We start from the raw sequence: 25,290 nt of genomic DNA on the forward strand, positions 1-25,290 counted from the left end.
AGTGTGATTTAGTGGCCTGATATAAATTACTGTGACCATTCATCAACTGACTTTAAGGGACACATTTAACTAAGACTTTTGTAATTGTAATAATAGGTGTGGGTGTCAGTAACAGAGATCACCCCACTGAGCACCCTCACATTCATGAAGGGAACATTTTAATGAGTAAGAGCCCACATCTGTTTCCTTGAGTGTAATGAATATCATTCCTTAAAGTGAATGAATATAAAGTAGTTAATTAAAATGATAATTGGCTCTGATCGAGAGGCAAGTCCTTAGAGATGTTTGTTCATCATTCTACTGGGATTTTTTGGAGGCCCCCGAGAGCCAGTTATGAAAGACCCTCCCTGGGGATAAAAAAGTAGCTCACAAGTCAGATGGCATAAATAGGGGTTATAGTCTTTGAATTCTGAATACAAAGATTTTTTAAAAAAATGAATTTCCCCTTATGCTTTTGGTCTTTACCTTCCTAATTTAGGGCATCTGAGTTAGGCAGCCTTCACTATATGCAAACACCTTCCTGCAGACTAAAAATAGCTTCGAATTTGTATAACTTGTGCTTTTGGAGGAACCAAGAACTTTTAAAAAAGTGTTTAAACCCCTAGTTTAGTCAGTGTTACTTGTCACTCAATATTCCCCGGACCCTCCATTTTTAAAAACATCCTTTTCCCGTTCTCTTGCTTGTTGCTTTTGTGGGATGCGGGTAGGGTACACAGCGAGGGTTACTCTACGAACAAATACTGTGGTTTTTATCGGGGGAAGATTGGGAATAAGGTTTAAACCGGGAATTGCCTCCCTCCCACGCATGCGTCTCAAGAGCGCCCCCACCTCCGTCCGGGTCTGCTGTCTTACCTGTCCGGGGACAGGGCCAGGTCTTCTCTGCCCAGCTGCTGCAGCTCAGAGCTCCCCCCATCATTCCGATTCCTTTCAAGTGTCTCTTCATTCTGAAGTGAAAGAAATTTTGGTGAGGGTTTATGTTTGGGTGGGCTTCTTACCGGATCATTTTTCTTTTCCCCCAATGTCTGTGTTTGGTTTGGGTGGTGATTGTCCAGGGAAGCAGCATGTTGGTTTCTGGTCCTGGCTTTCTAGGGGTTTCTCCAGCCGCTGTGAGGGCCTGGTGCAGCTCCCCCTTCAGCTGTCTCCAGGAATGGCAAATCCTCCTCCAAAGCGGGAGTCCTGCCCTCACCTTGAAGGGCTACCACATCACTCTTGTCTCCTCTACTGATTCAGAGAAACCAAGGTTTGAGCTGGAAGGTACAACAGAAGGATCCCTGGATTCAGCATCTCCTTCTCTTGTCGCTGTTGTAAGAAATCCAGGTCTAGAGAAGGCCAGGGGAACGAGGGTGAAGTGAGAGCAGGGCTGGCTTTCGCTGGTGGCTACAAGTCAGGTTTGTCCCTCCACCCCTTTCAGCAGCCTGATCCTTTTGCAGAGGGGAGGAATGGTCATCGGCATGGAGCTGAAGGCGGCCCTGCTTGCTGGCAAGCTCACTTGACCTACCTGCCTTCATTTCCTTACCTATGACATGGCTCGGTGGCATTGTCCACCCAAGGTCAAGTCACAAGGTGTGGAAATGCTGAATATAGTACCTGCTGACTGGCAGGAAGGGCTCACATACCAGCCAATTATCTACTTGCTCTTTATTAGTTAATTATTTTATGGCAATCTCCTTGTTATCAGTGTCCTAGATATTCATTTTATTATTAAAACTGTACCTCCTCCTCTGTTTTCTTCTCCTTTTTGTTTTTTTGGTACCAGGGGTTGAACTCACAACCTCGCACTTGCCAGGCAGGTGCTTACACTGCTGAACTAAATCCCTGACCTCTTCTTTTTTAAGACAGGATCTTACTAAGTTGCTCAGGCTGGCCTTGAACTTCCAATGTCCTTATCTCATCTTCCCTGCATAGGGCCAAGATTATATATATATATATATATATATATATATATATATAGTAGTGAGGATCAAACTCACGACCTTGAGCTTGCTAGGCAGGAGCTTGTGCTGCTGAGCTAAACCCTTGGCCCAAGATTATATTTTCTTAACAGTAAACTCGATCTTGCCTGTTTTGGATAAATGCCTAGGGTTATTCTCAAAAAATCCTGCCTATTTAATTTTTAAGGTACTACTAGTACAGATTCATGTTCATGTGACATACGTTAAATGCTTAGAATGTTTCAAGGTGCTACATTTATCCCTGGATAGTATAAGAGAATAATCAAAGTGAATGTTGATGAAATCCATCACACTGTGGTGTGTGTATGTGTGTGTTTTTTGTAGTACAAAGATCTACCTCTAAAAACCAAACTACAATCCTTATGGAGCCAATCTTTGAAATTGTTTTGTTCATGTTTTTAGCACATAACAAATGCCTATAATTTAGATATTTTTGGACTCAGAAACCCAATTTCTGTGAAGTACTTATTTTCCTATTTACGTATGGCCAACTTAAGTTCCTAAGAGGCAGAATAAATAATTTACTCAGGATCAAAGTACTTATCGATGAGCACTGAGGCAGTGAATAGGCCTTGCTTCTGAAGAGCATTTTAATTCATTGCATCTTAAAATTTTTTTCACTTTTAGATCAGTTACAGGGCTCTAAGTGACAGACCATGACATTGACCTCTCCATATGTGTATGGTGCCTTTTAGCAAATGTTTACGTGGTGAACCATCAGTGTTTCACCCGGTGTGTTCCCTCCTAGCTCTTCTGAGCCTCTCCCCTCCTTCTGCCCCCAGCCCCCGGCTACATGCTGTGGACAGGTTCCCGGCGTGGCCGTCTCTACAGTCACGCACTCCTTACTGCTGGTGTCTCCTATGGTGCAGACACACCCGATGGGCTCGGCTCTTTCAACAGTTTTAACCACACATTATGGGAACATCATTTTAGCTTCATAGATAAAGTGATGGTTCCGTCTCAGTTTGTTGTCTTACATTCTCACCAAAGGGAACGGGGATTCAGAAACGTTTTGTGAAGGGCATTTTAATAAGCAGATATAAGTCTAGTTCCTGCCAGTCAGCAGGAACTAGAACTGGAAGCTGAAACGTGAGCCTCTCCCAGGCTGAGGAGCTGGCTCTGTGCAAAACAGGCAGTGCAAAGTCCACTGCCTAGTTGCTGCCGATGCGATGAGAGCCTCTCCCTGCCTGGCCAAGCACAACGCTCACCACGGGCGCGGGCATTTAAAGGTGTTCACTGGGCGAAGAAAACTGGACCTTTAATCCTTCTGTGGTTTTTGCCCCAAATCTGGTACCCTAACCAGAAAGCAAACTAACAGTTGAAGAATTACCTGGGATACTGGTTTTGCCGACCGGGCTCTAAAGTAAAGCACCAATTTTATGTTACAAATTTTTATATATTTCTTTCAAACAGGATGTCATTCCAGTAAGAGTAAATCAAGTTCCCTCTGAAATTCCATCTCTACCTCTGAGCACTAAAACATGTTCATGAGCCAATGCATGGAGGCAAACACCAGCCTCGGGGCTCAACTCCAGACCAGTCCAGCTTTTCCAGCACATTATTAAAGTTCTTTCTTCATAGTCTCTATATAAAACCGGGCTGATTAGCACAGCAGCTAAGGTTCCAGTGCGTCTTCTTTTGGGTTCTGCATTTTTTTTGTGCATGCCTGAATTACCCACTGGACTCTGAACTCCAGTCTCTGTTCTCTCCGGGTCCCCAACATGCAATACAAGGTTTTCATAAAGAGGAACCACTCTCCTCCCACTGTGAAACTGGCTTCTGCTTTACAGAGCAAACTGGATTCTTTCCAACTCCATTGATCTTTGGTTTGTGGGGCAGACTCTTGAGTCTCTGGTTTCATCATTACGTAGTGGTGGACGGGTACAAGAACAAAGCATAGCTTTGGACTCTGTCACCTTTTACACTGAACAATGACCAATCTGCAATTTACAAAGACTTTACCAGGCACAAAAGCTTGTCCGGGCCTATGGAAACACGTTGGCTGGGACTGATTGCATCAACCCACGTTCTCGCTTCTGCCTGTGTGTCAGACAGTAGGGACAGGGGCACAGCAGACGCTTCTTCCCACCGAACCTGTGGGATTACAACATCACAGTGCTGCTGCAGGCGCAGCAGAAGGGTCCTCGGATGGTGTCGGACTTCCATAAAAGCCTGCGGGGAGGTCGCTGCGCTGCACGCTGAGGCTTTGTCACCGGTTTAGGCAGGGTAGTTGCATTGTTTGTACTGGAATGACTTTCAAAGTCTGACCACAGCCCGATACATTTATACCATCTCACACAAACACGCACACAGAAAACTTTCCATTATGTAACTGATGTGATAGACTCTATTATTGTTTTCATTGTTGTTCTGATTATTACATTTATTATTACCGTTATTAGTGGTGCTGGGGATTGAAGCTATGGCCTTGCATACGCCAGCTGTGCCACTGAGCCACACTCCCAGCCCTGCTGCACTTTATTTGAAATTATGTTCTTCCCTGTTCATTCTTTTTTATTCATCTGTCTTTCAATGCTACTAACCCCTGGAAGCTGGGTTCACAATCACCATATGAGCGTTAATTTAAAACCTCTTACAGAGTGAAAAGAACACAGACATGAATGAGACAGGCAGCCCTCCATGGAAATTCTTGGCTTTTATTTTAAAATGTCCTTGGATTTCTGTGTCTTCACTATCTCGTGTAAAACAGGAATAGTAATATCTAGGTCAAGGGATTGATCCAGTGCTTAGCGATCTAGCAGAGAGAGAAAGATGCTAGCTGTGACCCTCAGTCTCTTTGGGCATCTAGTTTTTTCTGCACAAAATGAGAGAGATGTGTGGTTTAGCTACGAAACACCTCTCTGCGTATGAAACAAAATACAAGGCTGAGTACCATCACTTCTGATGTGGAGATGAAAGCTGACATTGTATGTGGAGTACTTCGGGGGAAAATTCTAAATCACCTTTCATGAAAGCTCGGGCAGGAAGAGGATGCACTCAGGTAAAAGCTCCTTATCAAATAGCAGAATCAGAAAACTGACCACAGACTGGGGAGCAGGGGCTGCTTTATTTCCTTGTGAGCATCCCTTACGCTCTGCTCCTCCCAGAATCATGAAGTGATACCCTTTAAAGGCCAGATACCTGCAGCTTCTCACCAAGGCCCATCTTGTTTTCCCTTAAGCCACCTGGAGGAGGTTCCAGGAGGGGACAGTGCAGGGAGAGGCTGGAGGAGGAGCTGCTTCATAAATTACACAATCTGGAGGCCAGTCCCGCGGGACAGCCCCCTTTTTTTTATGGTTATTTTGTCCTTAGGAAAAGGGCCTGGCCCTGAAGACAGGCGGCTGGGGGCTGCTTTGGGCTCAACTGTCAATCTCAAGCCACCTCCACCCCAGCCCCTTTCGCCTTTCCCAGTGACACCAACTTAATTATGGGTTTTCTAGCAGCGCCCTGCGCACTGGACCTCTGAAGTCTTCTCAGCAAACTCACAGTATCTAATTATTCTTTGTTATTTATAAAGAAATATGTACCTTTGAAAGTGGGAGTAAGTGGAGCTAATTCCTAGCCTGAAGGAATTTGTAAGACAAAAACAAAAACTCTCACTTTGGCTGGGGATGTAGCTCAGTGGCACAGCACCTGCGTGGCAAGCACAAGGCCCTGAGGTCAATTCCTGGTACAAAAACAAAACAAACCTTTACTTCAACTTTTTGGAAGAACATATAAATCTTTTAAAATGTGTACTTGGAAAAGTATCAATAGCTAATTTGAGTAAAAATTTTTTTTCCTAAAAAGAGAGAGCAACCTTTGAATGAAACCAAGTTGTCTCCCGAAGTTAAATGACTTTACTGTATGATTTTAGGAGTGTGTGGGAAGAAACATCAATTCCAGCTCTTTTAAAGCAATGACTTCTGCTAATTTAAGATGAAGGTATTATTTGCCATATTATCATGTTTCTTAAAAAAGAGCAGCAATTAGACCTAATTTTGAGAGCGGAGAGAAAGTCAGACTTGCAGGGCTTGTACCACCCTCTTCACTTAAAGCACAGGATGATAATGAAGTGTTAAAGCCTCGGCATTTTCTGGCACTATAAATTAAATTATTAATTATGTAAATGAACCATGAAAATGAGGGCTAAAATGAAGAATGTCAAGTGAGAATGGATATATAGTTACCAGAATTTTCTCAAATGGGAGGGGAGGGTAGAGAGTGGGAAGGAAAGAGAAACCTTTCCGAAGTGGCCATCTGTGGTGGGGGCCCTGTTGTTCAGTGAGATGCACCCCCAGAGTTAGAACCCCAGGCCCGGGCTGGTGGCTGGGCTGCGGGACTGCCCTGCTGGCTCTACCTCCCCGCTCTTTCCAGCTCTTTCCAGCACTTTCCAGCACTTTCCCCTACTTCTCACTGCCACTGCTGGAAACAGCCAAAGTTTAAGGGTATCTTTGGTCTCAGCGACAAGTCTTTCCAGGAGAGGAAAGGGCCATTGCTGTGAACTGGCACCTTCAGGCCATTTTCCACCTCCAGACCCCCTGAGCTGCAGAGATGGGGGTTTCTAGGGTGGGCAGGAAGGATTCGGGACATTTCATAGACTGCAGAAACCCAGTACAGGGGAGGGTAGCTTTGAGGAACAGGCCTACGTGGTCTCAGGGTGCGTGGAGATGATTAGAGAAAGAGAAGGAAACGGATTTCGAATGCAAATTTCACTATTTCAAATTTTTTCCCAGGATCCTTTATGTTTAAGATCTTCAATTTCCTATCTAGTTTTATTCCTAATCAGTTCAATTTTCTTATTCACTAAATAAGTGTTTATAGGCTAGACTACTCAAAGCAATTTGTAATATTTTCTTTATAGGGAAAATGTCTCCTTAAACTGACTGGGAACATTGCATTAACCATAATTTGTACATCTTTAATTCTCTTTAATATATCAGAAAGTGAGGGAGGTGTCAATGATACCTCTTTCTTCCCCATTTCCAAGCTAAGCAAAGGGTACAAGTGCACCAAGGGCATTGAAAAGAAGTTACCACACATCCTGAAGCTTCCAGGCTGTCTATTTCATGGTGATTTGTAACATTAGTGCATAAATTCCTGTGTAATTTAATTTTTATGGTGGCAAATCTTAACTCATCAATAAAATCACAAATCAGAAAAGTGCTCTATTAGGCCAATGTTTGGCTTGGCAAACTTGGCCTGAAAGCTCGTTCACAATTTATTCCCACATAGCTGCAAGGCCAATGGGTCAACTTGTCTGGTACCAGTGGTATGGGGAGGGCTGTGGTTACAGGGCAGCATCAGTCACGACACGAAGACAGAGTATAGGTTGCTATAATAGATTTCCCCAGATCCTACGACTCAGTCTTTATAAATCCTCCTCCCTATTGCCCCTCTTCACTCCTTCAACAAACCCATTCCATGAGGACTCAAGATGGCGACTTCAAAGTCTTCATCAGAACCTTCCCTTTGCCCCTACTAATAAAGCTCTCCCCCTACTTATCTCCTCCATCTTGAGCTATACTCCCTCATTCACCACACTTTATCTTCAAGTCTCGAGTGTTCCAGGCCATGTCAAAAACACTTGTGTCAACAGGTGTGATTCCCACCCAGCTTCCTTTTCCGCTCAGCATTGGTGTCATCTTCATCTGGTCTTCGCTGTCTGCCACGGCTGCCTTCTATCACGCACACGCCCTCCTCCTGTCAGCCATCCTCAGCCACAGCCCTCAGCAACCTGTCTCTTCCCCACACTCTTGAACCATTCCCAGAACAGCCTGTGGCCCTCAGGCTTCCTGGCCTCATCTGGAATCCCTTCTCGGTCTTACTTACCTCTCAAAGTGGCATTTGTCCTTTAATGTGGGGTTCAGAGTCCACCCTCCCTTCTCTATGCTTTAACCTACTCTATTCCTTTAAATAGATATGTCATTGTGCTAGATGTTACAAATTATTGCCTATCTGTATTTCCCTCATAGAATGTGCAAGTTTCCTGAGTTTAGGCACAAAGATAAAATAATTCGCATGACATGGCAGTTGTCCTGAAACACATTAAACTGAGCTGAATAAGTTTTCTGAATGAGATCCATTAAATATTTTGGTCATGTCAACTTTTATAGGTCAAAGTTCAGGCCCAACAGTCCTTAAGGGAATTCTCTTTTTTTTTCTTATTCACCTTCCTCAGTAAAAATAATTCTCATAGTTTAATATAATCACCAGTTCTCTCCTCTAAGTGGTGAGTTCCTTATTGACCTGAGGGTCCAGATCCAACTTACTGAGCTCCCTTTGCCCCAACTCTCCACGACCTTGGAAGCAGCCCAAGGCAGGGTTCTAGAGAAATATGACCCTGGTCCCAAATATCCAAGTAAGAATTCAGATTCTCACACCTAACCTCAGACTTCTTTGATTCGAGATCTTTGTGGGGGTGCCTAGGAATCTGCATTGCTGAGCATCTCCAAACCATGGTGTGCAGAAAACTCCGAGAATTGTCATCCCAGAAACTCCAGAGAGCTTGGCTCCCAGTGGCCTCAAGGATTTGGTGGCAGCCTTAAACCTCTCGTCAGCTGACGCTAGAAGGCAAGTCCGGAAACGTGGTCGTGGTTGAGATCGTTGTTTTGCACACAGAAAAATTAAACCAAAACTTGTGGGAGTCAAAGTGACAAGGAACTAATTATGGCCTTTGATCTGTTACCCTTTGGATAAAAAGGTTCCCATATGAAGGAGAATCCTATTTAAGGCCCAAAGCTCATCTTCCTTTAGCCTCTTTTCAGTTTTTCCTAGAATCTGCTGTCTCTAGACATAGGATTAAAGAGGAACCCAAGTCTACTAAGAACCTGGCACAGGGCCCTCAGCCTGCTAAGTGCTTCCCACGTGTTAGTTATCTCATTAACCACCCAGGAAGTTGTAGTGTTTGTTATTTATCTTCATCTTGTAGAAGAGAGATTTAGGGTGTGAGAGATTAATCTAACTGTGGGTTTAGTAGATTAAGTAAAGAATCATGTAGGTAAATTAGTCTAGGTAAAAAAAAAATGAACTGCTGGATTAATAAACTACTAGTTTCAAGTCCCAGTTCTGCTATTGACTAGTTTCCTTGGGGAAACTCAACTTTTCAGAGTCTTGGCAGCACTGCTGACAGAACATAGGGAGCTTCGTCCCCGGCACAGGTTCTGAGGACAGGAGATGGTACTCGCACGACGTCAGGCCTTTGGTCAGGGCAGTGATGGTCTTCTCGCCTTTGCTTTCCCTTCCAGCCTGGGCTCTGGAACAGCCACACCTTCTTAGACTGGCTCAGAAGCCCGGAGAGGCCCAGGGCCCAGAACAACGTTTGCTCTTCCTTTTGTCCCGTGGGTCCAAGTTCTCCTCAGCTTCTGGCTTCTGTCTTCAGCAGAGGCTGTGGAGTGACAGCCAGGAAAACTGCTCCCATGAGTCACCCTTTCGGCTTCCTGTTGTGATGTCAAGAACAGGAAATACCTGCATCACTGCCAGTAACCGTGGCACATCTCTGGGCTTTCCCAATGAGGTTGGCACATGGTGGCACCACGGCCAGAGGCCCTGGGGACAACCTCAGCCACCTCCTCAGTTTTGGCTTGTCATGCGTCAAGATCTGGTGTGTTAGGCTCACTCCGAGGGGAAGAGGGAGTGTCGTTCTGAGAACGATTCCCTAATCCGGTCACCTGCGAGGCTCTTCCTGGCAAACAGAGCAGCAGTGAACATAGTAGTGGGCTCAGATAGTTTTGATTCACAGCTGTTTTTCTCTAAGTGCTTAACTCTTCAGGATAAGAGGGGGCATCACCATGGATGACTCACCCTGCTGCACTGGCTGGGATTTCATTTCATATCTCAATTCTAGGCCTCCAGCCAAGAGCAGAGCAGAAGCCGCCCTGAGAGCCACAGGCACGCTCCCCACATCCAGGTCATCGTCCGATGGCCGCCTTTTGACACCTGTCGGATGCCCTTTAAGAACTGATGCTCCACGCAAACATGAGTCTGTACCTTTTTCCTCCCTATGAGTTTCCTTATATATTTTAGAATAAAATTTCCCTGGTCATACAACCCAGCTTATAAAACGTTCATCACATTTGTTGGTCCTAAATAAACTTTTCAGTCTAGGATCTGGGGACGTGGGGCATAATCTGCTTTCTTCCCACTCATGTTGTTGATGATTTTCCGGTTCTGCTTCTATTTCTTCTCCCAGCCATGAGTGTTTACAAGCCAGAGTTCCTACCTTGCTTCCTCCACCACCTTGACTGTCAGCATCCACATAGTCATGGGAAAAGCTCTTCATGAAACACAGGAAGGAAAAGAACAATTAAAGCCCAGAAACACAACTTTAACCTGTGCTGTGCTGCTTAGACGCCCTCTGTCTGCACACAGGGCTGGTGGCCTCTCAGGAGGATGGTCAAGGAGTCTAATTAAGTGAGCAGCACAGCAGGGGAAGGAAGACAGCAGAAGTCCAGTGGTCAGTGCTCCTTGGAATCCACCCAGTGCTTTCCAATCCTATAGGCCTCTGATTCGTTACCTGTTTCTGCTTATCCATTTTGTCCTTTTATGGCAAATAAAATAGTGGATCTCATATTTACCATGTGCAATTGCTGAAATGATTAACTCCAGTTTGAATTTTTGTTTTCAACAGAGAACCTCCATGTACTTGAAATTCCCATGGCATCTTCTAGAGTGTTCAGGCCACAGATATGTTGCCTGAAGATGATTCAAGGAAGTCAGAGAGAGGGGAATTGTGTTGACATCTGTCATGAATTAATAAGAGCCTAGAACTCAGGGGCCAGAGCGGGGCTTTGGTGCACAGGACACAGCCTCACCTTCAGACAGGATGTCCCCTCCTAAGACTGAGCTACAGAAAAGGACAGGCTGATGCTTGTTTCTGAGGAGGACCATAGGGAAGCCTTGTGAATATTACTCCGTGATCCCGAGCAGCTCGAGGGTGTCAAGCCCGGTGGAGTTCCATTGTGTTCACCCTGTTCCCTTTTCGATGCGGCTGAGCGTGCAGAATGTACTTGCAAATGGTTTCCTACCCCAGGATGCGGCGTTGCAGCCTCTCAATCACGGGGGAGTTCACTTGCCACGTTTTGAAGCAGTTCTGGAAGTCTTTATGGAGTGTGATTAAAAAACAATATGGTGACTGCCACCACTGAGTACCATCCAGCAGAAGGGGGGCTCCTGAAAACATGACAGTGCGGCCTTTGTCACCCGGCTCACCAGATCTGGGACGCTGAAAGTCCTGGTTCCTCCTCCAAGTCAAAGTGACCATAGGAGGGAAATGTGGGCTACAGCCCACGGAGGCAGCCACAGAGCACAGCTAAAGGACCCCAGAGCTGCTCCAGGAGGAGCATGTCCCAGATGAGCGGGAGGATCCTGGCGGGGTTTAGTGGCCATGTCTCTTACTGTAATGCATTTTATAAAAACACTGAACACTATTTTCTATCACAATTCATTTGAATTGAGTTTGTGACTATACCACTCCTTTACAATGAGACAGTGTTGGGAATTTTTTCAGTTTCCATTTGATGCTCAATGGAAGGAAAGGAAGGTCTCGGGTGGTAGCTGTCTTTTTGTTGCTGTTGTTTGTTTCTTTTTATAGTGCTGGGGACTGGACACCGAGCCTTCACAGTGAGCTACATCCTGAGCTGTTTTTCATGTGTATTTTTAATTTTGAGACAGGGTCTCACTAAGTCGCTGAGTTACCAGGGAGTAGGGTAGCAGGGAGAAGGGGCTCAGACTTGCAATCCTCCTGCCTCAGCTGTCCAGAGCGCTGTGATTACAGATGTGTGTCACCACATCCATGTCCTGTCATCCCTACTTTTACAGACAAGAAAATAAGGCTTAGAGCAGGGATGTGGCTTTCACCCAGGTCTGCCTGAGTCCAAAACTTATACTTGGCTTCTTTTATTTTGAAATAATTATATAGTGCCATGAGGTAGCAAAGAAATACATGGGGAAGTCCCACATGCCCTTTCCCCCACCTCCACCAGGGTTAACATCTTACACAACCCTAGTGTAATAGCAACACCAGAAAAACTCACATTGGCACAGTCCACTGAGCTTATTCAGAGCTCACTGTGTGAGTAAGTGTGTATGTGTGTGTGTGTGCACGTGCAGAGCTCTAAACAACTTTCATGCTTTTTCTACACACTGTTTTCCAACTTTAATTGTAAGTCAGATTATAGGAATGAATAAAATGACTTCTTCCCAATAAAACAGTATCTACCAGCAGTTACGTACACAAGCAAATGGTATTCATTTCTAGTTGCAATGAAAGAGAGAGAAAAAGAGGAAAAGAACCTTCTGCAGGTCTTGAAAGCTCTGGTCTGTGGACGCATCTTCAGGGCAGGGTAGGGGAGCAGAGCTGGCTGATTTCCTGGTAATTACAGCAGTGCCCTCTCCTCTCAGAAGTTTCTATCTCTACGAGGTGATTTTACCTTGACTTCAGGTTTCGTCTCGTCATCGTCTTCCTTTTCTGGGGCTGTCAAATCTGTCTCCCTGTGAGGTTTCTCCGCTGATCTCTGAGGAGGGGCTGGAGAGACAGAGAAAACAGGACATTAATTTGCTTACGTGACATGTAAGTCAGAGCTCAGAGGGCCTCCTGACTCGGACAAGGAGCTGGACAGCAAAGGTGTGGGTGACCGGCGAGGTCGACCTGAGCTTCTGCAGTGATTTCCCAGGCAGTGGATGAAATGGAGGACAAAGGAGAGAGGCAGCAAAGAAATAGAGCCCTGGATCCCAGGGCCCACACCTAAGCCAGAGCCCACTCCACATGGAACATGAAACCCAACAGCAAACCCGTAAATTTGATACAGTAAAAACAAGAGTTCCCATACTTCCTCCTCCTCCTCTCTTTCTTTTTGAGACAGGGTTTTGCTGTGCAGTTAGGCTGGCCTTTGGCTCACTTTGTAGTCCAGGCTGCCCTCGAGCTCTCATCAACTCTCCTGCTTCAGCCTCCTGACTGCTGGGATTACAGGTGTGTGCCTCCACGCCTGGCATCATTCTCAGTTTTTCGGTCCAACTAGAAGACAGCTTTCTCCCCAAAGTCTCCCTGGACTGGTGCGAATGTCACGGACGCTGTCTTCACTGCTATTTCAGCAGTATAATTTGTCTTTAAGACTTCACTTGATGCTGTTCTTGGATTAGAAGTTAAATATATCTTTCCATTTTGTGATGGAAAATTCAAAACACTAAAATCTTATTATGTAGACACAATCACTCGGCACATCACCTGAGAGTCTTCTTTAAAACACTCACCCTTCAATCATATTAGCATGTTCATGACTGCCCCAGCCTGACGATACATGGGTGGAATTCCAGAGCCGAGGCGTCCGCACGTATTAGCTGTTAGGATGACTGTGCAGTAGAATCTGTTGGCAGGGACAAGAAGGAGCTGGGCTGTCTTGCTCTTGCTGTCTTCTCTTGGCCACTCTGTCCCTTTGTGTCCTGCCGCAGGGCTCTCAGACAACTGAGGGATACCCTTCCTCCAGGGTCTGTGGCAGTAGGACTGGGACTTGGGGAGGAGAAGACCCGAGGCCCTGTGGCTTCCTCGCCTGCCTGAGCAGCGTTCTCAGTGTTGGGGGTAAGGGGCAAGGCGAGGAGGGAAGCAACTCTGTGGTCAGTTGCGTGCATCTTGTCCTCTCGGGAGACTGCTGACACATGGGACTGATCAAAGCAGGCACCGAATCTCCCTATATCCCATGCCAAAAAGCCACACATCGAATGCCACTGATGTGTGGCTCTGATTCTTCTCTCTGGTGGCTTCATGATGGTGGACTATCAGAGGCTCCTCTGATTTTGGGAGGCAGCAGGCAGCTGTCCAGGCTTCCTCTGGGTACTGAACTCTCTAGTGAGACACAGTCCTGGCCCCGGGTCCTGTGATCGCAGCAGCTCCATAATAATACAGGACGACACGTTGGGCTCCTCTATCTTGGCAGGATCTCTGTAAAGTGAGTGACTCCCGGCATTCTAATTGGATGCTAAAGAACCCGTCACCCAGTAACTGGTGACGTGTGTGACTAACAGGCACAGTACAGTGAAATCAAGGAAGGCCGCAGAAGCCACACTGTAGCGCTCACATCTTGCTCTTCCAGGCACGAGACACGCAAGCATAGCGATCTCTGTGCCTCAGCTTCTCCATCCATAAAGTGAGGAATAAGGAGAAAACCTGCGCAGGGGACGGGCTCAGACTTCATGGGTTCCTGGGTGTAAAGCACGCAGATCATGGTCAGAGCTCGCCCCATTGTAGCTGCCATTGTAGACACGTGTGTTAGGCACGTTTTTCACATTCTTTACACACTTTCTAGACATTAAATGTCGTGTTCACGGGAGGGCCTGGCAGGAAGCAGAGCTGAATGCACAGCTCTGGTGTCGAAGCCCTTCTGGCCACCTTCTTATACCGGGAAACACCACGCTTACCTTGGCCCAGACCTGGTTACTAAGGAATCAGACCAATGTGTTTGAAAGTTCTGTTAATGACCTGCTTGAGGCCACACCCGTGGTTACTTGCCATAAACAAAAGTGTAGAATTATTCCATAAAACAAGCTGGCTGCCTGATCCAGGGTAACGACAGAATGTTCAGACACAAAGGCTCGTTTACCTTGAAAAGCTGAAAAACAGGCTATGATTCCAGCTTTCCTTGTAACAAGCATGTGTCTTGAAGCCGTGAAAGAGGCCAAGCCAAAGAAATGAACATGTTTTAATTTGAGGAAGGATGCGTGGCCGGAAGAACCCAGTCCTGTCCCAGCTGTCCAAGAAGGATCTGTGTGTGTGTGTATGTGTGTGTGTGTGTATCTGTTCTATATATGTTTGCCTGAGTGTGCATGTGTATGTGTTGATGTGTTTCACAGAAAATTTCAGAAAAGAAATACACTAAAGTGTTGTCAAGGACAAGACAACATGGTCCACTGTCACCACTCATCTCATTATGCTACTTGAAACCTTAGCCAGAGTGATCAGGCAAGAGAAAGGAATAAAAGAGATATGTATAGGAAAGGAAGAAGTCAAACTATTCTTACTCTCTGATTATATGATCCTCTCTAGAGAAGACCCTAAAAACACCAAAAGCCTCCATGGTAAGTTCAGCAATCACAGGGTACAAAATCAGTACAAAAATGAACAGTATTCCTGAATACCAACCATGAACCCACGGAGAAAGAAATCAGGAAAACCATATCATTCACAATAGGTTAAAAGATTAAGTATCTAGGCACTAATCTAACCAAAGCAGTGAAAGACCTCTATAACAAAAAGGATAGTTCTCTGAAAACAGGAATAGAACACGAGAAAATAGAAAGACATTCCTTTATCCCAGCTAGGGATAAAGGCCATATCACCAAAAATGATATATAGATTTAATGCAATCACAATCAAAATACTAATATGAGTCTTCTCAGAATTATAAAAAATAGTCCTCAAACTTATATAGAGCCTGAAGAGACCCAGAATAGCAAAAGCAGTCCTGGGCAACAAGAGTAAAAGCGGGCATCAAAATCCTGGATTTCAAGTCATATCACAAAGCCACGGTGGTGAAAAGGAAAACAGAATGGTACCGGCATAAAAACAGACTGAGGACCCAGAACCAACCTCCGGCACTTTCAGCCATACATTCTTCAATCAAGGGGCCAAAACACATATGCGGGAAGAAGGAGAGCCTTCTGGACAAACAGTGCCGGGAAAACTTGTCACCCACTCTTGGAAGAATGGCTCTAGATCCGGATCTGTTACTTTGTACCAAAACCAAATCCAAATGGATCAAAGAGCTAGATAGCGAGACAGAAACACTGAGTCTGCTGGAACGTAAAATATGTAAAAACTCTTGACGGGCATGGGCAAGAACTTTCTGAACCCCAATTGCAAAAGAATAACACCAACAATCAACAAATGGAATCACATGAAAGTAAAAAGTACCCAAATGCAAAGGAACAGAGTGGAGAGAAACAGAATGGGAAAAATGTTTTTTGCCAGCTATTCCTCAGATAGAGGACTAATACTTAGAACAAACAACCAAAAAGTTTATCCTCCCCCAAACTGACTCAATCAAAAATCGGGCAATTGAAATGAACAGACACTTCTCAAAAAAAGAAGTACAAATAGCCAATGTTCAGCATCTTGGGTGTTAGGGAAATATAAATCAAAACAAGACTGAGATTCCACCCTACTCCAGAAAGAATGACTATCATTAAGACTTTGTTAAGCTGGGGATGTAGCTCAGCGGTACAGCACCAGCCTGGCAAGCACAAGGTCCTAGGTTTGATTCCTGGTAAAATAAAGATATAATAATAATAATAATAATAATAATAATAATAATAATAAAAGATTTAAATAGCAAATGTTGACATGGGGAAGAAAAAGAAACCCTTCCACATTGCTGGTGGGAGCGTAAACTAAGTATAATCACTATAGAAACCAGTGTGGAGATTCCTCAAAAAGCTAGATAGAAATCCCATTTGACCTAGCAAATCCCCTTCTAGGTATCTTCCCAAAATAGTTTAAAGTGTCATGTGACAGTCTTACACGAGTACCCCTGTTTATAGCAGCATGACTCATGACAGCTCAATCTTGAAGACAGCCTAGACAGTCACCAATCGATAATAGACAAAAAAAGAAACAATGCGTGTTTACATGCCGTGGAGCATTACTGTGCCATGAAGAGAGGTACGTGGGAGTAATTTGTAGGAAAATGGGTGCATCTTGAGACTTGAATGCTAAGTGGCACAAATATCATGTGGTTTTACTTCTATGAGGAATCAAAGTATAAATAATTCAAAGAACAAAGTAAATGATGGATGGAATAAAACAGGGAGATAGACTTTGTGGAGATGAGAAAGCAGCTGGAAATTGGAGGGACAGCAAGGGGAGAAGGGAAAGTGAAAAGGAGCAAGATGCAATACACCCATATATATGTTCCCCGCGATGAATGATTGATTATGTATCACAAACATACACGAATAAAAAGAGGAAAAAGATTATTCCTAAAATGTAGAGTATACAATGGGAGACGGGGGCCAGGAATTTTACTAAATGGAGAATTACTCCATAATTTACAGGTAAATGAAAACTAAAATCTTGCTGCCAACCTCTCAACAAGGAATGCTAACAGGAGCTCCTTACCCTGAAGAGAGACGCTGGATGACAAGATGCCACTTCAGATCTACGGGGAGGAATAAAGAGCACTGGGGGTCACAATAAGATGCTAAAGTAAACCCTGGGAGCCTCAGTGTCCCTCTCTCTCTCTCTCTCTCTCTCTCTCTCTCTCTCTGTCTATCTCTCTTTCTCTCTCTCCTTTTTCTTAATTTCATTAAAAGACAAATGACTATCTAAACATTTTAATACCAGTTCAGTGTCAGAATATGAGCTATCTTAAAACCTATTTGATTGATTATCTGTCTTATTTGGCTCTGGGGCATGAACTCTACGTCTTTGCATTGAGCAGCATCCCCGGCTCCTTTTTCGATATTCTGAGACAGGGTCTCACTAAGTTGCTAAGTTGCCCAGGCTGAGTTCAAATTGTGCAGTGTAAATTTTCCTGTGTTTATACAGAGTAACAAGATATTGATTCAAAGTAGGATTTGAGGCATGAAGGAAGTGCATGGTCATTCCTAAATAAATGGTTCAGGATTCCCCATTTTATTGCTTTGAAGCCTTATAATGTTTTCATTAATTGGAATGGTTCTATTCTGAGTTGTTTGATTTTGTTGTCTGTGATGGTATGAACAGTTATTTTGAAGAAAACAGGACAATATAATAGCTAGTGCTGATATAATATCATCTTATTTTGAAGTCCCATGTAGCTTTGGTTCTTCTGTCTCCATTGGTTTATCATGTTGTATCTTACTGGATTTTATTATATGTGATAGTATAAACAAAAATTTTTATAGACAAGGAGATAATATAGAAACCATTGTTCATTTTCTGCTAGTTGGTTCTAAATACCCTGTAATACTTTCATTCTCTTGAATGGTTTTACACTGTCATGTTGTGTTTGATGCTATAATATATGAAGTTATACTCAAATATTTCAAGGAAAGAGACACTATGGTAGCTACTGTTATGTCGGGTTACTTGTGGTGAAACACTATGTTGCTTAAGTTGTTCCGTTCTGACCTGTTATGTCCTCTTTTATCTTAATCTCCTTCTTTCTTTTAATTTTTTTAATTAAAAAAATGTATCCTGTTACCATTTCTCAATTTCTCTGGTCCCTGCTGAGAATACAAGCTAGATTATGGTAGGAAGTCTGGAGATTCTTCAGTTTGCCCATTAGTGGATCCAAATTAGCTACATAGGAGAACTATCAGCTGCTTTAATTGCTCCCAAGCTAATTTATTGCTATTAAAGGCTTGCTGATTTTAAAAGACATTTGACATACCATAACGTTGGTAAGAGCATGCAAAATTCTTTCACTGGAGGTGACAGTTGCATCCTAAGCCTGTTGGACCACTTGGATTAGTTAATCACTGCTTCCTTTGGGCTCGATACAACTTTTTTTTCTTTGTAATAACACATAGCTCTCACTATTCAAATTAGATACTTTCTGAGGTAGTAATCTAATTTATAATTGTAAGTTTCCATTTAGTAAAGACAATGAAAAAGATCACACTGAAACTGTTTCAAAATCTTGTATATATTCACTCCCATTATTGTGTAATTCATGACAAAAATGGCAAAGTAACAGAAAAAAAAAGAAGTGGTTCAGAATCCAGTAAAAGAGTGAGAGAGCGAGAGAGAAAGAGAATAACAAAATAGTAGCCATTTTGAATCCAACTATTTCAATAATTACATTGCATATAAGTAGATTAAACACTCCAATTAAAAGACAGATGTAAACAAAATATAAAATATATTAAGAAGATAAGATGGAAGTACATGTTCCCACAAAAATATGTCGCAAACATAAAGAATAAAAGGTAAATTGTAAAAAATATTTGCTGGCCTCCTAAAAATATATTCTTCCAAAATATATTGCAAACAGAAGAATAGAAATGCAACTCATGTGTATGTGAAAGCATAAAAAGTGGTGGCTGCCACACTAATATTACACAAAACATACTTAAAAACATTACCAGAGGTAAGGGGCAAACACGAAATGAAAAACAGAAACATTATGAATACACGCGGTTAGTAACGCAGATTCACGATATATATGTGACAGATGACTTACACGTCATGTTCAAGAGTAGTTTATCCCAAGAGCATACACCTGCTTTAACATTTGAAAAAAATCACTGTAATCTACTACACATATTAACAGTGGATTGCATGGAGAAAGCCAGGCAATATCTTAATGCCAAAAAGCCTCTGAAAATTTTTCACTTCAAAAGGAATCACTAACAGAGTGAAAAAAAAAAAAAAAACAACAACAACCAAAGAATGGGAAAGAATTTTAGGCAACTATCCCTCAGACAAAGAACTTTTATCTAGAACATATAAAGAGTTGAAAAACATCAGTCCCCCACCAAATTCAAAGACCCAATCCAAAAATGGGCATCTGAGATGAATGTGCACTTCTCAGATGAAGAAATACAAATGGCAAATAAATACATGAAGAAATGTTCAGCATCACTGGTCATTCAAGAAATGCAAATTAAAACAACACTGAGATTCCAGCTCACCTCAGAAAGAATGGCTGCCATCAAGAAATCCACCAATAACAAATGCAAAGGAATCCTTCTCCACTATTGGTGGCAGTGTAGACTGATACAACCACTGTGGAAATCTGTATGGAGATTCCTCAAAAAACTAGGATGGGAGGTCCCATTTCCCTTCTGGGTATTCTCCAAAAAAACTGAAAACATCATGCCATGTGATATAAATGCACCCATGTTTATAGCAGCACAGTTTGCTAAATTTGGAAACAACCCAAATGCTCATCAACTGCAGAATGGATAAAAAAGATGTATTTTATACAGTGGAGTATTACTCAGCTGTAAAGAAAGATAATCTTGAGGCTTTTATAAGTAAAGGGAGGAAACTTGAAGCCATACTCATAAGTGAAATAAATCAAACCCACATTTGTAAATATATTGTCTCCCTAGTATAAAAAAATGAAAGAGTAGTAAGATCCAAAATGTACAATAGCGATTGTGAAAATGAAAAGGAAAGAAAGTGCAAAAAAGGAAAGAACAACTGAGATGGAGCAAAGGAGAAAAGGAAAAAGAAAGAAAAAGATTATATCTATATATTTAGGTATACATATATGTGTGTGTATGTATATACACAAGATAGATAACTGTGCTACTAATCTCTGTTAGTTCATCAAAAAGAACAGTTTCGCTTTTATTGTTTGACTGATTGATCATTTTTTGTGCCTAAATCTTGTAACCTGAACAACTACTTCTAAGATAACAATGTGCAATATATTAACGGGTATTAATTTCCTATTTTGTTTTGAAATTCTGTATCATTTCTATCCTTTTTTCTGTTTTGCTTTTTTTTAAAAAAAAAAAAAAAAAAAAGAAAAACCTCTGAACAACTCAACCATCATTCCTGATAAAAACCCTCAAAAAACTAGGAATCAATCTGTATAAAGCATACACGGAAAACTTACAGGCAGCATCATAGCTAAAGGTGAAACGTGAACTCCTTCCATTAATACTGGGAAAAGACAAAAACATCTGTTCTCACCACTTCTGCTTGATATTGTACTGTGGGTCCCAGTTATAGCAAGTAAGGCGAAAAAGCACACATACCTAAGCAGGAGTCAAGCGGGCCCCTTCAGATTCTATGTCCGTACATTGTACATAAGTGTTTTACGTGAGTCGCGTACAGTAAACTCCACTGACCATATGGCAAAATGCCTATGACCTTTATACTCGAAACCACTACAGTTTTGAGGGGAATTAAACATGACGGCGGTAAGTGAGATTTATACCACATTCATGAACTGAAAGACTCCTCTGTAAGACAAGTTCTCCCCAAATTGATCCGTATGTTCAGTGCAACCCCAGTCCCAATGCTAGCAGAAATTGAAACACGATTCCAAAATTTATAAAGACCTAAAATAAGCAAAACAATCTTGAAAAAGAAAGTGGCGTGACCTGATCTTAAAGCTTCCTAATAAGCTACAGCCATCAAGACTGTGGGGCTGGTGTAAGGACTCATCCGATTTTTAAAACAAATCTTTGCAAAGAACCAATTTTAGCACCTGGCTGGTAATAGATCACAAACCTTCTACCACCCTTGAGGGGCTCAATTCCAAGCTAACTTTATTTATGTGACTGTATTATTCCTTTACCAGACTCAGAGCCTTTTGTTACACGGAGTCCCTGGTGTTATGGGAGTAAAGTCTTCCATATCTGCACTGTGTCACATAGACACTTCGCCTTCAATCATATTTGGCAAGGCCCTGACCACTTAGACGACCACGATCTCAGCTCTCAAAGAGGCACTGGGGAAGCAGAACCTACCCGAGGTGGAGGGCTGGCTGGGTTTTGGTGACACCCATTTTGGGGAGGACTCAGGATGGGGGGCCACGGGTTGCACTGGGCGGGTCTGTTTGGCCGCCAGTTTCATCAGGCTCACTTGTCTCTTATGAAAGATTTCCTGCATGTCAGCGAGCTTCTGCAAGACTCTCTGGGTTTTGACCTGCAGGAACAGAAACAAGTCAGGTTCAACAGGGCTCTGCTGAGCCCGCAGGCGCCGGGCATCCCCTTTCCTTCCCTTTCCCTCTAGCTCTGCCGTCTCTGGCCATCCTTGTGCAAGTCACTGTGCAAAGTCTTGTTTTGCTCCAGAATCTTTTAACAGCCTGTGTGCCCAGCTGAGAGCTCTGGGAGCCACGGCCATGTTCTCTCCATTCCTGTATCTCCAGCACCTGGGACACTGACTGGCCCACTGCTGTGGGTAACTGGTACTTGGTAAATGTTTGTCGAGTGGATAAATGTTCGCTTAACCATGCCGGTCCATGGTCAAAAAGATGTCACGTACAGTAAACTCCACTGACCATATGGCAAAATGCCTATGACTTTTATACTCAAAACCACTACAGTTTTGAGGGGAATTAAACATGACGGCGGTAAGTGAGATTTATACCACATTCATGAACTGAAAGACTCAGGTGAAGAGTTTTAGACCAATGTTCAAAACAGGAGGATTTCAAAGTCAGACACAAAGGCCCAATGGGAAAGGGAATTAAGTATTCTTAGGGGGAAAGAGTGGCTAAATTTTGAGGCAGGAGCAAGGGAGTCAAGAAGGACCTGTGATGAAAAGGACACACATTCACAGTTCTCCAGTGTGAAGCAGGAAAGAGACACATAAAAGAAATAACAGGGGAAAGACGGACTGCCTGCTTTGGGACAAAGGCTCACGTCCTTCAGCTCTGGTGGTCAGGGGAAGTGGGCAGCCTTTTCTTTGGCACACCAGCCTGACGCCTGTCTGTGGGGTGAACCTGTACCCTGCCCTTGTGGCTTAGAGATGAGCCCGAGAGGACCAAGACGTTAGTGTTAATGCTGCATGAAGGCAGCATGTGAAATCGGACTCCCTGAACCAACGCCAGGCACAGGGCAGACCACGCTGGTCGAGGGCTCAGGACACTTTGGGGTGTAACTTCCGGGTGGGAACAGGCAGACCAGGCCCTGAAGTCCTCAGCTTGAGTAAAGTCCTGCAACTGCACTTCCTGCTTTTCCCTGCCCTCTTTTTGCTTGCAAATCCATTGTCCATATTGCAGTGGTCACGATCCTCCTAGAATGTGTTGCTGATCACATAACTTGCCTGTTTCAGAGCCCAGCAGAAGCTTCCACCTACACCAGGACAAAGTCCCCATCCCTTGTCCTGGAGTGCTAGGCTCCCATGATTTGACCTCGATTTCCCTCCCACCAGGGATGCTCTACACCCTTCTGCCCCACGTCCTGCAGCCTGGCACCTCTTGTGCCACCTCCACTGCTTCCCTGAACCACTCTTGCAAATCCTGAAGACGTAATGTAGGCATCTTCTACAGTGTGGAATGTGAAGTGTGATATGAGGAAAATACAGCATATATTTACATTAGAAAGAACTTTGTTACAGTAAAGGGTACATCATCATTAATTTCTCTAAAACACTTGCTTCACACACACTTATCTCTCGCTCTGGCCCTTCTCTAAAGCAGTTCTGGAAGTTCTCTTTCCTGAGTGTCTTCAGTTGCACTGTGTGACTGCGTTGGCATCTTGCATTAATTCCACATTTCCCTTTCACAATCACTTTTACTTTGGGCAGAGCCAGAAGCCGTGCAGTGTCAGGTCTGGGGAATAAGGAGAGCGAGGACATGCCGTGATGTGCTAAGAGCCTGTCTTTCCATTGGATGGCGTTTGGCAGCGGTGTTCACTGATGCCTTTTTTTTTTTTTTTTGATAGCGGGAATTGAATTCAGGACCTGGTGCTAGCCAGGCAGGTGCTTGTGCCACTGAGCTACATCCCTGGCCCACTGATTTTTATCTTACCTCATAAAGACACTCAGGAAAGAGGACTTTCACAACTGCTTCAGGAAGTGGCAACAATGAGAGGACCCCTGTGTTCAAAGGAAGGGGAGTATTTCGAGGGGGATTCATGGCAATGTGTCTTTTATCATGACACATTTTTAACATGGAAGCATTCATCATATTTCTCAATCACTTCTTGTACTCTGGTCTCTCTAAGCCACGGTGACCATCTTGTCCCCTGTGTCACTGTCCCTTCCTTTAGGTGTTTTTGGAGAACACCTAGAGAACATCAACTGGGAAGGTGCTTGTCTTGCATCAGGCTGCTGCACCTGCATCATCAAAAGGACCGTGACTCTCATGGTCGTCCTCCCAGGAAGCAGCCCAGTGTGCTTGGTGCACACTGTGTACCTGATGGGGAAGTGAACAATCACACATTGCTGTTTGCTACTGAGGTGGTTTCACACCCTGTCCTCCATAGTGGGGGCAAATGAAGGCTAAGGGTGGCCCTATAACACTTCTGAGGGCTAAGGGTGGCCCCATAACACTTCCAAGAAAGTACTGGAAGAGCCCCTGACAGTCACAGAGTGGCTCCTCTAAGAACAGCAGTTGAATTTCTGTTGTGGTTCGCAGTCACTGGACCTTCAGTGCAACAGATCCAAGCTTTAGGCAGAGATGGGCCAGTTTTCAAGTTTTGTACTTTTTTTTCAGAAGAGATTGATGATAAAATTGCAAAGTAGGACAGAGAATTTCCTATACCCCGTACCAGCTCCCCCTACAGCTAACGTCTTTGAACTGATATTGCTAGGGCAATGATTAAAGATGTACTTTGTATTTCTTAGTTCCTCCCTAGGACAAAGCATTACATTCAGCTGTCATGTCTTCTTAACCATTGATCGTCTCTAAATTTTCCTTGGTTTTGATGATCTTGAGCTGTATGATGGGTACCAGTCAGGGAGGTTATAGAATGTCCTTTGGCTGGATTCGTCTAATGCCCTCCTCACAGTTAGACTGGGAGGAGAGGCCAAGCTTGTCATCCTGTCTTATCAAGGGAGCCTCGGGTCTGTGATTTGTCACTGGTGATGGTGGCCTGGATCATCTGGTATGGTGGCATCTGTGAAGCTTCTACACTCTCCTAGCTATGCTCTTATTTCCCTTTCTTTTATATTCTTTGGGGAAAAGTTTCAACATGCAGCCCACACTTCTGGGGCAGGGAATTACACTGAGGGTACAGTATTGACACAATAATCTGGAATTCTGCCTGGGCAATTCATTTCCTCTTTCCTGCTCATGTCATTTGTATCAGTGTTTTAAGTTGTAATCTCGGAGCTTTTTTTTTTTTTTTTTGGTACTGAGACTTAAACTCACAACCTTGTGCTTGCCAAGCAGGCGCTGTGCCACTGAGCTGTCCCCGGCCCCTTCGAGTTACAGTCTTAGCCCATTTTATTCATTTTTTGCTCAGCATTTCCAGCCTTGCCCCCGAGGGCTGCTCTTCCCCTCGGCTCTCACATCCCACCACTGTTGTTTTGCTCTACAGCATCCTTGCTTCCCGGCACCACCGTGCAATGCTCCAGATCGTCTTATGTGTTTCTGGAGGCAGCTGTCTCTCCAAGGAGCCCTGGTTTCATTTTTCTAACTGAGAATGGTTTTAGAAAACAAGGCCTTGGTGGTCACACGGTGGCCTTGTTGCTTATCACCCTTTCAGCCACCTGTGTAAGGAAGTACATGTGCCTGCACCAACCTGCATGTGTCCCCCTGTGTAAGGCAATGGAGAGCACTGGCGTTGAAAACCAAGTCATCACCTTCCAGTGGATAAAACTCACTCTCTGACTCAATGGGATATTTAATCTTATAACCTAGAATCACAGTCCAAAGAAAAAGAAAAGAACTGTGTCTTTTCTGCACATATGACAGAATGTCTAATACTGAGTACAGTAGTTCTCAAAAAAGCACCCAAATAATTTAAAAACATTTTTTTG

The 25,290-nt window shown here is 43.7% G+C and overlaps 1 protein-coding gene across 6 annotated transcripts in view; it reads right to left on the bottom strand.

The window, feature by feature from the left end:
* The window catches only part of Mcf2l2 (MCF.2 cell line derived transforming sequence-like 2), a 196,929-nt gene that overhangs the window by 77,171 nt on the left and 94,468 nt on the right, over positions 1-25,290 (bottom strand). For all 6 annotated transcript variants that reach the window (XM_063261110.1, XM_063261109.1, XM_063261115.1 and 3 more), the window contains 3 exons: positions 21,330-21,507; positions 12,362-12,456; positions 853-944 (listed from right to left, as the gene is read on the bottom strand). In XM_063261110.1, the coding sequence (XP_063117180.1) occupies positions 853-944; positions 12,362-12,456; positions 21,330-21,507 (365 nt within the window). The remainder of the gene's footprint in view (positions 1-852; positions 945-12,361; positions 12,457-21,329; positions 21,508-25,290) is intronic.

The sequence above is a fragment of the Cavia porcellus genome, unplaced genomic scaffold (genome assembly GCF_034190915.1).
Source record: "Cavia porcellus strain 051 isolate PalLab524CR breed Dunkin Hartley unplaced genomic scaffold, mCavPor4.1 scaffold_14, whole genome shotgun sequence".
NCBI lineage: Eukaryota > Metazoa > Chordata > Mammalia > Rodentia > Caviidae > Cavia > Cavia porcellus.